General features: G+C 35.3%; 1 protein-coding gene across 4 annotated transcripts in view; it reads right to left on the bottom strand.

Annotated features, from left to right (window-relative positions):
- The window catches only part of DNAH7 (dynein axonemal heavy chain 7), a 220,506-nt gene that overhangs the window by 186,505 nt on the left and 16,908 nt on the right, over positions 1-17,093 (bottom strand). For all 4 annotated transcript variants that reach the window (XM_074364244.1, XM_045511984.2, XM_074364246.1 and 1 more), the window contains exons 3-9: positions 16,496-16,558; positions 13,408-13,516; positions 12,551-12,698; positions 4,755-4,842; positions 3,555-3,735; positions 1,798-1,873; positions 350-475 (exon numbers count right to left, since the gene is read on the bottom strand). In XM_074364244.1, coding sequence (XP_074220345.1) covers positions 350-475; positions 1,798-1,873; positions 3,555-3,735; positions 4,755-4,842; positions 12,551-12,698; positions 13,408-13,516; positions 16,496-16,558 — 791 coding nt within the window. The remainder of the gene's footprint in view (positions 1-349; positions 476-1,797; positions 1,874-3,554; positions 3,736-4,754; positions 4,843-12,550; positions 12,699-13,407; positions 13,517-16,495; positions 16,559-17,093) is intronic.

Raw genomic sequence — 17,093 nt, 5'->3', positions numbered from 1 at the left:
TTCCAGGGTTTCTGAACAGTTTAGATGATCATAGCAGCTAATGTTCTGTGGGATTTACAACAAGGCATGGAAATTCAGCCCTTTAACTGTGATTACACTTTAAAGTATACTCAGTAACTGGGCAGGGAAGGGGAGAGGAGAATTGAATTAGAAATAACAACGCTCACTTTTTACTCTATTTACGTCTATGTTATTTAAAATCGTGTTTAAATACTTAGGTTAAACTTGTAATTACTTTCTTAAATTTGTTGTTAAAATAGTAAAAGAAATAAGACTAATAACTTTCATCTCTCTTAAAAATTAAAGAAAAAAAAAAACCAACCCCGTCAGTAAGGCCAGAAATACTCACTTAAAAGTACCGTGCCACAAATCTAGCACAGCCAGCATTGTAGGGTTCATTGCATTCAGGTGATCCCTAATGTAACTGCTTGCAGCTAAAAAAGATTTCCTCCAAGGTTTTGGAAGAATTTCCATTCTGAAAACAAAGAGAAAATAATAGTTATCTTCTTTAAAAATCAAAAAGTATTTTTATAGTCAAAGTACTTTTTGAGAAATAATGGTTTAATTTTAATAAAAATATGATTTATCCCTCATGGTAATGACAAAACATGTAATTATGCTTTAATACATATAAAAGTCATACTCTTTGTGTAGTATAATTTCTAACGAATGCATATAAAATTAGATTTGAATTTTTTTCACATAATGTTTTTCTCTCAATACTTGATCTGATTGAGTCCACATGTAACTAATAATGATCAGAAACAGTAGCCAACTACATTTCATACACATCTTGATTTTTTAAAATTAACACTTAAGTGTCTTATGTCTCTATTATTTTTAAAATATTTTAAGAATCTAGTCAAGCCTGGAAATCTTCTTGAACTTCACCTCTGAATGTGTAAAGGTCACTTACAAAATCACTAACATTCCTATTTATAGACATTCTGTAACTCCTCAGCCTTGAATAATCATCTTTTATATACTAAAGATGTGGCATCCTCATCTTTTAGAGGATATTTACACATTTACATTTTATGCCTGTAATTTTTTTTCCACTCTCATTGATTTTAAACAGTTTTTTAAAAAATATATAGTAAGTTTTTCGTTTGCGGCCATACCACCTTTACAATTACAAAGGATTATCTTTGTCTATCCCTGGAAGAAAAGCTGGTCTCTATTGAAATATACTAACTTTTTTTAGTTGTTAAGACAAACAATTTGGGGAATTCTTAAAATTATACAAAAGGAAGAAACTGAAGTGGTTACTTAATCATATAAATACAAGGTCTATTCTTCAACTATTTAAGAGATTTATTCCTAAATGTTAAATATTTGGGGGGAAATTTATAGCAAGTATATTTTCCCATTATGTATTCTATATTTTAATCCATGTAATAAAATGAAATATACTCTACATTTGAATTATTTTCTGCAACGTTCCCAAAGTGTTTTGGGGCATTCAAGTTGCCATCAAGCTTTCATGTTCCTATTACATCTGAAGCCTGTGCTGGGAGCTGTGGAGACACAAAGGTCTCTATCAAGTTCATTCACCAGGGTACTTATGTTTTAACCACCTAGGTGTCCATTTGTCAGTGTATCTGCTTGTCATCCATCCAACAATTTGTAAACGTAACATGTTAGGGCTTAAACACATAAACAAAGATAGTATGAACAATTAGTTGTATATACAAATTATCAACATATATATGAAAAATACAACCAGTGTATAGATATATACACACACACAGAAATTGATCACAAAATCAATATTCTTAGAGAAACCTGACTGCTTACTCAGCACGATGGGGTGGCAGTTCTTCTACCTTTTTATCATCTTCTTTTTCTCTAGGATCTTTTAAAACAAAATCAACTAAAAGAGAATTGAAAAGTTATGATCAATCAGCTTATAGTATATTTCTAAGCAATTGCAAAATTCCTTTAAAATTGTTTAAATTATGTTAAGTTTTTAAAAATAATGAGCAATGTGTACCTTTATGAATATAAGAAAATTTTAAAACTTTTTTTAGAACATCTATGACATATGTGTCTTTGAGGTCTGAGTCTTTGAGAGTATACGTGCTCTTTCTTAATTTCATTTGAAAATAATTGCCTTTAATATTACATTTTACTTTATAGTTTTTGCACCAAAAGTAGTTCCTGTTGGATTGAAAGTCAAAAAAACAGAGTAGCAGTAGTCTCCCTTCACCAAGGAAAGACACATTGTTTTGTTGCTCTCTTTTAAATTGCTTCAGAGCATAAAACAATCTTGTTATGAAATCAGCGAAGTGAGCTACTTCTGCTTCTGGGGTCTTTAATTTACAGTTAATTCTAATTTTCCTGCCTGTCTTTGGAATATGCTCTTTCTAAAACATAAATATGTTATTACCTCTCTGCTTAAAACCTTTCAGTGACTCTCCTTTACCTTCAAATGCTTAAAAAAAGGCGTATGAGGCCCTTATATTCTGCCCTCTTCCCCCAGTGCACCCTCTGCTTTGGCCATCAGAATTGCTTGCAAGCCCGGAAGAGACTTCCATGCACGTCTGCCATCGTTCATGCCACTTCCTAGGCCACATATGTTCCCTCACGCACTTCATCCTTCATGACGCGGTTCAGGTGCTCCTCGGTCCTAACAAGTCAGGCATAACCTCATCTCCCTTAGAGCGTGTTCTCCATTTCCCTCCTCAGTGCACTTACTAGTCTGCCTTACAATTTAGTGACTTATCCATCCCCTTCACTACACTATGAACTCTTTGGGAGCAAGGATCTGGCTCTTTATATTACCAAGACACTCAATATAGTCTTCAATGCAATGAATGCCCTCCTCCCTGAAAGGTCCCCAGACCACTCCAGACACTAAGATTTCTCCAACTCTGAACATAGCATCAATTACACCCGGCTTACTATCACAACCAACTGGAGAACCATTTTTAAAAGCAACAATTTGAAAGGCCTATCTCCAGTGATTTGAATCTAGATGGGTCAAGATATGAGTATTTTTTAAATGATTATGATGATTAATCAGTCTTAGGGTCTATTGGTCTACACCCCGAGTCACCAAACTTTGTGTAAAGGGCCAGACTGCAAGTATTTTCAACTTTGTGAACCACAAGGCCTCTATCACAACTATTCAACAATCTCTTATAGTTCAAAAGCAGCTATAGACAATATGCAAATAAATGTGTGTTGCTGTGTTCCAATAAAACTTTATTTACAAAAACAGGCAGTGGGCCAGACTGGGCCTGTGAGCTGTAGTTTACTAACCCCTGGTCTATAGCAACAGTTTTGCAATTAATCACACTCTAGCTTATGAAATTAGTAATACTGATTAACATTTTATAATTTTCTTCAGTTCTGTCTTTTGTTGAGAAGGCTATATCCTAGAAACAGAAACACTTTAAAATTTTTTGCTGTACTAATTAAATTTACCTGACCTCAAGCGGGGTAACAGAAAGACAAGAAACAGCATATTATAATAGTTTTAAGTATAGGTGTTAACCTTAATTTTTTTGAGACACGTGCAAATTAAAAAGCAATGAGAAACACTGATTTACCTATGGATTTTTTTACGCTCAGAAGATAATCTTCTCTCATTTCATCAGATAATACATCTATGCTGTTAGTGAGGACTTTCAGATGTTGGGGGACTAGATTCAATACGTGCTCCAGCCAAGAATCTTCCATTGGGGCTACATGGTCTGTATCAATTCCATGATGGATGTAATAGTAATATCGCTACACAAAAGAGACAGAGAAATGGAGATGGGTTTAGTACTATAATAAATGTGTTGATCAAAAATAAAACTACTGAGCACAATTAAACTTTTAGTAGAACAAGGTATTACAAAGCAAAAAATTATTTTGTGCAATACATGTTGGCATTGTCTGAAACTTCCTAAATTAAAAAAAAAAACTTACTTCATGAAAATTAAAGCTCTTATCTTAATTCATAAATCCATTGGAAAACATGAAGTTATGTGACCAAATATATGATGTACCAAATAGAACCCACGTGAAGTAGAATTAGGTGTTCTATAAATGTGTGAAGTGTTGATATGTTAGTTTTTGTCCTTTTATCACTGATAATCAGAAGTAGATCTTAAAAGCTGTATGTGAATCAGTATCCTTATACATTAATCTCAGACATACACAAGATTTAGGAAATTTCTGATTGGCCTATTAATATTCCATACCATAATTTCATAGATGCTATTAAATGTGTGCACAAAATATTCATTTTAAGACATGATAGTATTTATCTAATAATGGACATTTAGCTTCAATGTATTTTCACAAGTGTTTACATGTCACTTATTAGAAAAATTTAAACAGCAAATTACTTTCAAATCAGCAATGTTAGTCTTTGATGTTTACTTTTTAAAAATTCTGTATTCAAAATACTTGAAGAATTACTTTTTCTAAAGTAGGCTAAGATGCTTTGTGAAGTATACGGTATATAATTAAGATAATTTCTCACAGAAGAATAAGGACATGTAAAAGCTATACATGACTGAGGCTAGCTTTAACATCGGGAGCAGGTAGACTGGAGATTCATTCTGACTGTGATCTTAGGTGACAGGGAGAGAATGATTTCCTCCACGAATCCAATAGAGCGCTTTTACGGAACTTCGTATTTACTCCTGCTTCCACATAGTTCCATAAGGAAGGAGCACAGAATGATCTCAAATGTATAAAAGCATCTTCAAGCACTTCCTTTACTTTCAGTTATACTGACAAAAGAAATAGCTCATTACCAAGATGTCTTTCTCTATCGCAGAAGTGGTCAGTTTTGGAAATGTGCTTTCATCAGGAGCAGCTGAGTCTAAGACAGCATCTTGTTGCCTAAGAAAAAGATAAAAACACTATTCAAATGTATAGAAAGGGCAGTTAGAACATGAATCAGTGGATATAACATCAGACTGTCTTTCTATAAAATCGTAAGAAAAAATACATTGTTGAACATTCTATAAATAGTATACATATTTGTTTGGTACCATATTCCTCCCAGAATACTTCCTCCTTATTCATAGATAGGTATAGTGGAAGTGATTTGGAAGATCTAATTCAGAGGCCACATCTTTTTTGATGGGCTTTATTCATTCTTCCAAAATCAAGCTCTCCCTTTTATGAAATCTTATAGGAGAATTTTTGCATTATTCATAAACTATGAATGGTTATTTATAAATATGTAGTTTAAAAGAACACTGATGGAAAATAATTTAAATGTAGTTCTGCTGAAGACACAGATACATTCTTTGAAATATCATTTCTCAGATTTCTAGGGACAGACATTAAAACTTAGCAACAAGTGACATAGAAGCTCATATGCTCCTAATGTATTTATTATTGGCTATGTCTTCATATAATACTGTAATGTTTATATATAATTCAGTTCAAACCTATGCCAGATACAAGCCACATTGTGTGACTTCTTCTGAGGCTTCAGTGTGCGGAAAGGCATAGTTCATATCTTCAGGAAAAATAAATTGTTCTGAGATAGCTGTAACCTCTTTATCATTGACCATCTCGTGCTCTGGACCCCAACTTCATCTGGGGTGGATACAGGCTAGTGATGCTGTGTGACAAAGTGCTTCACCCCCCTAACTGCCCCGTGGGCGGAGAGGGGAGGTTTATTGAATACCTGAGATTTTGCACCAAACCAGGTACCCAGAATGAATCTTCTGACCAATTTTGTCTTTTGCAAATCAAGGAATCCAATATTTTGTGAACTTTACACTTATTCTCTTCAGTTATACAGACCAGAGACCAGAGTCGAGGCAATGTCTCAGTCATGTCTCGGTCTAATTCAGTACATAGTAGGTGCTCAAGAAACATTTATTAAGTTGAGGGAATACGAGCACAGAAGGAGCAGTGGGAAATCTTCAAGGAATTCTGTGGTTGGAAAGAGTTACTTTTAACTACAAAAGTAATCGTCCCATTATTTTAGTGATTGTATAGTGAAAAGATACGAATGATAGTAACATACTTCAGGAATCAGGACGTCTGGGTTCAGATTCTGCCACTAGAGAGTATCTGACCTTAATAACTGGGTTGTTGATGTTTTTAACAGCAGAAGCGCTTAACTACCTGGCTAAAATCTGTGACTCAAACTTCACCCTCTGTGAAAGTAATGTGGGCCCAGCAGGGCGCAGCGAGAGCAGGTAGGTGAGGAGCAAGAAGTCGGAGGGCTCTCGGAGTGAGAATGAAGATCCTTTCAGCCCTAAAACTCTGACTACCATTCCCTGGCTCCAGGCAAAGATTCTGCTCACTGAAAACAGCAGTAATAGAAGCTTTTTATCCATCACCTAGTCAGTCAGGCCCTAAATAGTCCCTCATATCTAATTATTATCTCTAATCCTCACACCTATTGTCACAGGAGACACAGTGACATAATTAGCCCCCACTTCACAGAACAAGAAGGAATGTCAGAGATTTAATAACTTCCCCTTCATCACATAGTTCACTCAATACAAAAACAAGGACTGGCCCATCCCTATGTGCTTCCAAACTGCCATGCTCTTTCCAACAGAACAACATTCCATTCAGAAATAAAACAATGACTCTCGGATACACTTTACCTGGTTAAAGAGAAAATGCCATGTACTTTATTTCTCAAAAATCAAAGAGCTATATTGATATGTTTTCTCCTTATTAACTCAATAGGGATTTTTGGTTCCTGATGGTGACATGAACATGAAACATGAAAAGTAGATAGAGAACAGATGAAACAGAGTTGAAAACACTACAGCCCGTGACTCATGCAGGAAGGAAACCAATCTGCCAAGGAGACCCCAAGGGACCTGCTGTCCTGTAGTCAGCAGATACCAAGGGAGGAAATGAGTAGGAAGGCTGAAAGCAAGGAATTTATCTAAATAAATGTATGCCAGCAAATTAGACAACTTAAATGAAAAGAACATATTCCCAAAAGGCTGAAAAGTACCAAACATGACTCAAGAAGAAAAGAAAGTATGAATGTATCTTTATCAAGTAAACTAATTGAATCAGTAATAGCCTTTCCACAAAGAAAAGTTCAAGTCCAGATGGCTTCACTAATAAATTCTATCAAACAAGTAAGGAGAAGTAATACCAACTCCACACAAAGTCTTGCAGAAAACAGGGGAGGTGGAAACTCTTCCCAACTCATTTGATGAGGCCAGTGGTGCTGACACCAAAGCCAGACGAAGACAAGACGAGAAAAGTACAGACCCACATCATTAATATAGACTTGAAAATCCTTAACAAAACGTTAACAAGGCCAGGAACATATAGAAAGGATCATAATGACTAAGTGAGAGAAATGTAAGGTTTCTTATCATATGAAAAGCAATTAATGTAATTATCATACTAAAAAAGGACAAAAATCAGGTGATCATCTCAATGGTCGAAACAGCATCTGACAAAAATCCAGCACCCATTTATGATAAAACTTCTCATCAAACTAGGAAAAGAAGGGAGTTTCCTTAATCTAATGAAGGGTATCTTAAAATCTACAACTAACATCTTACATAAATGTGAAAGACTGAATGCTTTCCCCCTAAGGCTGGAAAATTCACTGTCACTCATTCTATTCAACAATGTACTGAAGGACAGACCAAGTGCAAAATGGAAAGAGAAAGAAATGGAAAGCATCTAAATTGAAAATGAAGAAGTAAAACTATATATTGTATGTTTTATTGTACACATGACACATTTATCATGCACAACATGATTGTATATATAGGAAACTATTAAAAACTCCAGAACTATTAAGAAAGTTTAGTAAGGTCTTAAGATGTAAAATTAACAAGCAAATAGCAATAGATTTTCCTACATACAGGCAAAGAACAATCAGAAAATGAAATTAAACAAATTCACACCCAAAATACTTAGAAATAAAATTTTAAAAAGTATAAGACTTTGTACATTAAAAATACAAGATACTGCTGAGAGTACTTAAAGAAAATCTAAATTAATGGAGAGAAATACCATGTTCATGGACTGGAAGGCTCAATATTATTAAAATGGCAATTCTTACAAAATGGATCTATAGATTCAATGTATTGCCTACTGTATCTCAGAGAGCTTTTCTCCCCCCAGAAAATGACAAGGTGATCTTAAGGTATATATGAAAATGCGAAAGACTTAGAATAGCCAACACAATTTTGAAAAAGAATAAATTTTGTGGACTTAAACTACTTGATTTCAAAACTAAGCATGAAGCTACAGTGATCAAGACAACAAGACAGTGGTGTAAATATGGACATATAGAGCAATGGAACAGAAACAGGACTCCATATATGGTCAAATGATTTTCAAAAAAGGTGCTAAGATGATTCAATGAGAACTGTCTTTTCAACAAACAGGGCTGAAACATTTGGATATCTATACGCAAAAAAATGAACCTCAACCCTTACTCACACTGCAGACATCAGTGGAATGAATAATACACATAAACCTAAGAGCTAAAACTAGAACTAAGCTAAAACTTCTAAGGAAACATCAAAGAAACATTTATGATCTTGTGATAGGAAAAGGTTTTTAGACATGACTCCAAGAGCATGAACAATAAATGAAAAAAAACTGGTAAACTGAGCTTCCTCAAAACTAGAACCTCTTGCTCTTCAAAAAATACCATTAACAAAATAAAAGGATTGGCCATAAACTGGGAGAAAATATTTACAAAAGATATATCTGGTAAAGGACTTGCATAGAAAATATATAAAGAACTCTTACAATGCAATAATAAGACAAACAACCCAACTTCTTTAAATGGGTAAAAGATTTAAGTAGATACTGCCCCCAGAGAAATTATGTGAATGTCAAACAACTACAAAAAAAGACGCTCATCATCATTAGTCATTAGGAGCATACAACTTAAAGCCATAATGAGGTACAACAACAAATCTACTGGAATGGCTAGAATGGCAAAATAGAAGACAAAGTGTGGGCAAGAATGTGGAGAAACTAGAAACTTCTTTATACTTAAGGGAATGTAAAATGGTATAGCGATTTGGAAAACAGTTTCAAAATGTCTTAAAAATTTAAACATACGCCTACTACACAACCCAGCATCCTTACGACTAGACATCTACCCAGGAGAAATGAACACATACATCCACGAAAAGACTTGCATGCCGAGTTCATGGCAGCATCATTCATAATAGCTCCAAACAAGAAACAATGAACAAGATGAATGGATTTCAAAAAAATATGCATACTGTATAATTCCATTAATATGAAATTTTAGGAAATACAAAGCTATAGAGACAGAAAGCAGATAAATGACTGCCTGGGGCAACCAGTGGTAGAGAGGATTGACTGAAATGGGCATAAGGGAACTTCTGTGGCTGATTGAAGTATTCTAAAACTGGGTTTCAGTGAAGATTGCACAACTGTGGAAACGTACTAAAATTCCTTCAATTGTACACTTAACATGGATGAATTTAATGGTATGAAAATTATATGTCAATAAAGCTGTGTTTTTTTAAAGCCTATCTAGAAGTCTTTGAAAATAAAACGTTCAAAAAGAAAAAGATAAGCTGACAGAGTACAAATACAGATTATAAATAAAGTTCTCACCAACAATAACACGTGCCATTGTGAGGATATAGATGATAACACTGTAGTGTAATTAAAATTTCCTAAGAGAGTAGAACTTAAAGGATCTCACCAAAAAAAAAAAAAGGTAAGTATGTGAGGGTGATAGATGTGTCAGCTCAACTGTGGGAATCTTTCCACAATGTGTAAGTATTAAAGTCATCACATTGTGCACTTTAAATGTATTTTACTTATCAACAAAGCTAGGGAAAATAGTTTAAAATTTTTCAATCGAATGTTTTCCAGATTCTTAGGGGGAAATTACTATCATCCTTTAATTCTGTAGCCAGCTAAGTCATTAATTTAAGAGAAAGGGCAAGACAGTAGAGACCTTTACAGAAATGAAAGTCTTGTGTTGACTCCCCACAGATTCTCATTTAGGGAACTGAGGGATGAACTTCAGCAAAAAAGAAAATGAACCTAGAAGTGAAGAATGGGATGCAGAGAAAATTTTCTAAGAAATTAGAAAAGATGTTAGTAAATCTAAGTAAGTGTTAAAGAGTGGGGGGAGTTAAGGATTTGCTAGAACTAAAATATTATAGAAATACTGGTAGAAATAAAACAAACAATAATCACATGAAAAAATGCAAAGGAAAGTTCAGAGCTAAGTTAAAGCATTCCAAGGTCCTTTTGTGTTATTCAAGGGGAAGACAGGCGAAATGAACTTTAAACTTTAAAAAATATAAATTACAATATGTGGTTTTAAATGTTACGGTAACTACTAAAAGAATAAAAATGTATTTGATAGATTTTAAGCCAAAGTAAATAAAGGGAGAAGAGAGAAAACTCAGTTCAATAGAAAACATTAAAAAAAGCAAAAATAAATAAGCAAGTCAACATACAGTAAATAGAAAATACAAAATAAACCATTAGAAATTAAGTCCACATATGTAAGAAATACCAATGACTATACATAGGATTCAACATGCTATTGAAGTAAAAAACTCTAAGATTGAGTTTAATAAGCCCAGCCATATCATGTTTATTAAAGGCATAACTAAAAAGTGACATAAAATGTTTAAAAAGAGACTTGTTTTTTTACAACACAGCAGCAAAAATAATCTGAAAAACCTCCCAGTACCATTCTATAAATACTGGATAACATGTCACAAAGCTCCTTTTGAATGCATAGCTGAGCTCACAAGAAAAAAAGGAAATACTCAGGAGGGAAAAAATGAAATGACAAAGTGGAATAACAGCCAATCCCCAAGGCTGAGGCTGCGCCTGGGGAGGCGGGGCCTTGGGCTTAAATGCCCACATGGGTCAGGAGACGACTCTGCAGGCCCGTGTGAAATGGAGACTTCAACCCCAGACCCCTGTATGAAGCTGAAACCCCAGAGGGGCTCTATCCTCAAACAGAGGAGGACCAAAAATAACAGACACAGGGAAATTGTGTCAAGAAAGATACTCTGTCTTGGCCAGGACACTGGGGAGAGAAAAGTGGCTTCTAAGAATTTGTAACCAGAGGATTACCCCTCCATGGCTTGGGGTGTTGTGGGATCTAAGAGTGCTTAATTGAAGAAAGCGATGTAAGTGGGCCAAGCTGGTAATTTCTAGCGGTGCCTGGCAAAAGCAAACTCCAAACCACTCTCCCAGAGGCACATGCCTGTGAGCTCACCACTCAGCACTCCCATAAAAACCTCTTCCCCTTCTTAAGCACACAGTGCCCACTGTCCTCCCTTCAAGATGCCTGTCCAACCAGTGACCAGGGTGTCTCATGAAGACAGTACAACAGGGCTCTATGGCTGCCTGACTTACTGTAACATGTCACTAAACTCTGTTCACAAATGTCAGTGTGTATGCCTTAAGAGTCATAATGAAAGAAAGAAGCTACTGAGCAACCAGTGCTAAGCTGTGAAAAAAAAGCAAAGAGGAACTGGTGACTTACATCTGCTTTACCCTTCATAAACAGATCTGCACCTCAGACTGGGCAAGCCCTGCCCTGATCACACTGCTGATCGTTTCACCCCAGTTCCTTCCTTTTATACACAAGGAGACCCATAATGCAATGGAAGTCATCACATCACCTGAGCAGACAAGATGGAAAAAGAAAAACCTGTCCCTAATCTTCCACCAGCCACCATGCCTACAACCAAGATCTCTAGACACTCTGCTCTCTCAACCCACAATCATTCCCATTGGCACCCAATGGAAGAAATTTTCACATATTGAGGTATGAGGAAATAATACTGCCTTATACATGATTTGGCTTGAACTTCATGCTAACTTGAACAGCCTGTCAAACATGCATTGTATATCTACTTTAACAATTAAAAAAAGACTGCATTAAAAAAATCTGAACTGAGTAAATGTTCCAGGAATTTAAAATGGAGCCAGGGGACCACCGTGGATGTGGTTTCAGACACGTTCCTGCATCCCTGAGAACTTGAATTTTCTGAACTATATCAACCTCAAGGACACCACCAGCTGTGCTCAGAACAGTATCTGTTAGCAGCTGCTAACTACAACCTTATGGTCTCAAGTCTCCCCCTGTAACTATGCAACTAATTTGGACCCCAACCAATCCTTACTTAACAAGCACCCTTACTTCTTGCCAGTTCCAATTATAATTCTTGATAAGCAATTCATGAAATGAACTGTAACCTTGCACTTTTTGCCTTTATAAGCCTCCTGTATTTTGTAGCCTGGTGGAACACAATTCAAATGCTTTTTGAGAACCTGTGTCTCCCAGACTATAGTCCTCAGTTTGGCTCAAATAAAGCTCTTTTCTATTCCTATTATAGGTTTTTTATTGATTATTTCCATTGACATGCCTTTTCAGTTCATGATATTTAAAAGTGGGACACCTTAATAAGATTAAGCTCAATTTTTCATTCTTTATTTATATCCTGACCTGATTCCAATAAAGGCTTTCAGGTTTCCTCAGAGATGCACAGAATCCTTATATTTTTAGATAAAAAGTCCCCAGGGGCTCTAACTAGGCCGACACATATTGGTTAGTTATAGAACTTACATAATGACATTAACAAGAGTGCTTCTAAAATTTTCTCGTTCCTTATGTGGAGACTTGCTCTTTGATTTGGAAGTAGATGGTCCAGCATGACTATCATCAATTTGGTCAAGCAATTTGCCCTTTTTCCCAAAGTATTTCACGTATTCAGCTTGAATTTTATTTTTTTAAAAAAAAGCATAAGTTAGTCATCTAATAAGTGAAAACACTGGTTAGAATAAAATACTAAAGCACCTTTTCATTTAAGCTCTCAAGTACTTATAATTTACTTTCTTTAACGTTCAGAAAGTTAAATGACTTGTTTTATGTCATCATAATAGAAACCTTTATTTCAAGAATATTCAATTAACTTATTTTACATTTTGACTAATATGCTAATAAACTCAGATCTTCAATTATAATTGCATAGAATCTTAAAATGAACAAGATTAAAATCATACATAACTTTCAGAAAATTTAAAGAACCATGATTTTAAAAAAAGTTAATATTCAAGGTAATCAACCTGATGAGTCAAAATAAAAAATATCAATATGACTAATTTAGAAGTAATGTTTACAACTTATTAAAATCTCTCTTAGGAATAACTTTAGTCTTTGATGCAGAGACAAATTCTGAATACAATAAATCAAAGTTTTATTATAAACATTCCAATTCCTTAAAGATCAGCTTTTATAGCTTTGACAACAGCCTGAAATAACCAAGAACTGGAATCAATTATTTTCCTAGGGAACACATCTGGGAAAAATTTTTCTACTTGATATAAATATCATTTGAACTTTACAATTTCACTAAACTAAATATTGTGTGATTTTTTTTCTCTATAAAGTTTCCTTAAGTCTAAGAATATTAAAGTTCTTACCATACGACTGTTCATTTTTAACACTAAACTGCTCTGGAATCTCATCATACTGCTTTACATTCAAATGGAATGAGGGAGCTGCCTGCTGCCACTGGGGCTTTGTACTCACCTGAAATATGAAATTTAAATAGCATTAACAAAATAAGATTGGAAAAAATAACTTTTTTCATGAAATGCATAAAAATGTATAAACACAGACATTTTCTCAAACAAATTAGGACGTCTGGAAAGAAGGCACAAACACCCAATAGCAAATCTTATTCAAGCCTGTGAGTGGTGTGGTGTGACATTTGGGAGACGTTACCAAAAGCTCTGCTGCTGGACTGATGTGGGTGCCTGTTCCCTAACACTGGGCATTCACTCCAGAGTTTACTCAGCCCCAGACACTGGCAAGTGATGTTTAAGCCTTCCATTTTAACGAGAGGCGCTTCTTGCTGCCCTCCGATGCTAACGAGTTCCTCTACATCCCAGCTCCAAAGGATTTTCCTGTTCTCATGTCTTCAGCAACTCTAGATTACTCTGGCAACTCACAAATTTATTCCATCGTTTAAGGTGGGGGTCATAAATTCTTACACTTACACGATTTGGGCATGTATTATAAAAGAGGGAAGAAAGCTAGTGATGATAGCTAATTGGTGCTCAGCTTCAGGGCTGGGAAACAATAGAGGGTGGTGGGGACTGTGGCAGGTGGGAGAAAACCTATGTCTTCTAAAAAGGCAACAACTAATTAGCTCGAGCCAGGTATCACAATGCCAGAACACAGACCCACTGTTCTCTCTCTTTTTTTTTTTATAGAGGTACTGGGAATTGAACCTAGGACCTCCCGTATGCTAAGCACATGCTCTACCACTAAGCTATACCCCCACCCCCAGCCCAACTGTTGCCAGAACCTATAGCTCTTCAATAAACCCAGGTGGATGGATTTTAAACTAAAATGTACATATGGTTAAACATTGACAATTCAATCTGTATCTTCTTTTCACATCCAGACCAACTTGATGCTTGTACTGCCTTATGGTTTCACTCTCCTCAATCTTTTACTCCTACTTTCAAATAAACGACCTACAAAGAAGTCCTTTTTTTCCTGGGCTCATCTTTCACAGGAAAATAAGCGAAGACAGTAAGTCAAAGCTTTTCCATTCGTCTGCCCTCCCATTCTTCCACTCTCATCTTGCTCCATAAAGGATTTCAGGCTTGTGGGAGGGCTGTGAGCGAGGTGGACACAAAGAGTGAGAAGCAGGCCACCAGCTCACGGAGGCTGAGAGCCACCAGCCCTGGGTCACCCTGGATTTCAACAACAAGGATCACCACAGAAGCATAAAGGCCTGTAATGAAAATCACCCTCAGTCTAAACTACTGCCAGAAAATTCTATCCAAGTACAAACCCTAATATTCAAATAAAAATAGTTTTTTTTAATCAAAGGATTTTTTTTAATCTCTTAAAAATATGATCTCCCTTAAAACACATAAAACGCAAAGAATGCTGAAAAATGCAAGATATGGACAAATGTGAACATAAAAGCAGGTGAACATAGCTAAATCAGGAACATAAAAGCAGGTGAACATAGCTAAATCAGTCAACAAAAGCATTTTAGACTACTATATGCCACTGACAGGAGAGGATTATTATTCAACTCAGCCACTGAATATTAAATCAGGAAATTTTAATTGAATTTATATCTCTAAATCTATATATTAACAAGACACAACAAACTGAGGGCAATTTTTTTTGTTGTTTTAAAATTTGTTAAATTTTTTAACAGAAAATGTCTACTCCCTTTCAGATCTTATCTTTTAAGCTAGAAAATTTAAGATAGATTTTGCAGAAAAGATGCTATAGCTCAATTCTATAGAACTTGGCAGGATGATCTGGCCTTATCCAAAAACTTTTCATTTAAAATGTATATTTTAAAACGTCCAGGATAATTTATCTAAGAATATTAATTCAAGTCTTCTATGTGAAAATGTCCTCCATTTAAAATGATGAGGAATCTTTCTGTATAAAGCAACACAGATTCAATTTTATATAGTTTGTTCTCAGCTCTTTAAAATATCTTTTTTAAAAAAATTATGCTTTGGATGAAACTTGAGAACATTATGCCAAGTGAAATAAGCCAGGCATCAACAGATAAATGTTGTATGATTCCATTTACATGAGGTACCTAGAGTAATCAAATACACAGAGACAGAAAGCAGAATGCTGCTTGCCATGGACTGAGGAGAGGAGGGAACAGGGAGTGTGTGTCTCACGGGGACAAGAGTTGCAGTTGGGGAAGATGAAAAGAGTTCTGAAAGTGGATGGTGGCTATGGCTGTACAACAGTATGAATGAACTTAAAGCCACTGAACTACAGATCAATTAAAAATGGTTAAAATGATCAATTTTATGTTATGTATATTTTATCACGATTTAAAAAAACACAATGTTTGCATTGAACCTCCACTTAAGCTCAGCTTCTAGGAGTTGCAAGACCATAAATCAATGGCATTCAATTCAACATAATGCCTAAAGGGTAAAATATATTACCGTCGAGCATATCTTACCCAGCACTTATCAACCAAACATATCTATTAACTGTCTCTTCCACAGGACATTGACAATTTATAGTCACAATAATAAAAAAAAGGATGGCAAAATCTGAAGACTCTTTTGTGGCAGCATGTCAGTGCTGGAAGATGCACCTCAGAGACCATCAACACTTCTTATTTTCAAACTCAAAAACAGAGGCTCAGAAAGGCAAGTGACCCACTCTGATGGCAGAGCCATTAGTGACAAAGCTGGAACCCAAAGCCTTACTTCCTAATTCCAACACTGATGTATTTTCTGCTAGACCATCTTGGAAATACTTTTATCCAGAATATGCAAATATTCTGTACATACTACTACAAGGAAATTACAGCTTACATTTATTATTATTAAGATAGTTATTTTTTTCCTTTTATGTGCACCTCAGAATTTCTCAATCAGAAAATACTCAAATTGAACACAAAAGTCAGAATCATAAATTCAGTTACTTATTGACAAATTTGAAAACTAATAAACATTTTTTAAAGGGCAGAAATCCCAGGAGGGTGTATAGGTAAATTACCATAGCCAATTGTGGTAAAATTCTCACTGGTGTCTTGGATTTTTCTTTGCTGGCTGATTTATCCTGCATGAAAAAAAAAGAAAGGTTACTCTGTTAATGTTAAAACTGATTCACTCAACCAAATTTTACAGAGGTTCTACTCTAAAGTAAAGCACTCAGCATCCAAACTATTCAAAGACATACGCTACTACTTTTTAAATTCTCATTGTTTGTCTTAGAATTGCTTTCTTTATAACAAGAAAAGAAAGGAAAGTGGTATCCAACAATACCTACCAGAAATCCTTAAAAATGTGCAAAGCCTTTTATCCATTACATCATCTTCTAGGAGTTTATCTGAACTTAATTAGTGCCCGGGGCTTACTCAGCTCCACCTCCCTTCTCTATCACTAAAATATCCTTTTTGTCTTATTGACAACTAGAACGCTCCACTTCCTAAGCAGACAATGTATTCAGGATAACACACCCTCAAGTTGCCCTAAGTAACATACACTTTCTAGCAGCAACTTTCAGGGGAAAGTGCTGATACCTCCTTTGAGTGGAGGATGATTCCATGGTAGGCATTCACCTAGGGAAGAGGAAGCACAGTCGAGAATGACAC

The sequence above is a fragment of the Camelus bactrianus genome, chromosome 5 (assembly GCF_048773025.1).
Source record: "Camelus bactrianus isolate YW-2024 breed Bactrian camel chromosome 5, ASM4877302v1, whole genome shotgun sequence".
Taxonomy (NCBI): domain Eukaryota; kingdom Metazoa; phylum Chordata; class Mammalia; order Artiodactyla; family Camelidae; genus Camelus; species Camelus bactrianus.
Note: the sequence above shows the minus strand (reverse complement) of the source record. Positions and strands in the feature narration are given on the sequence as shown.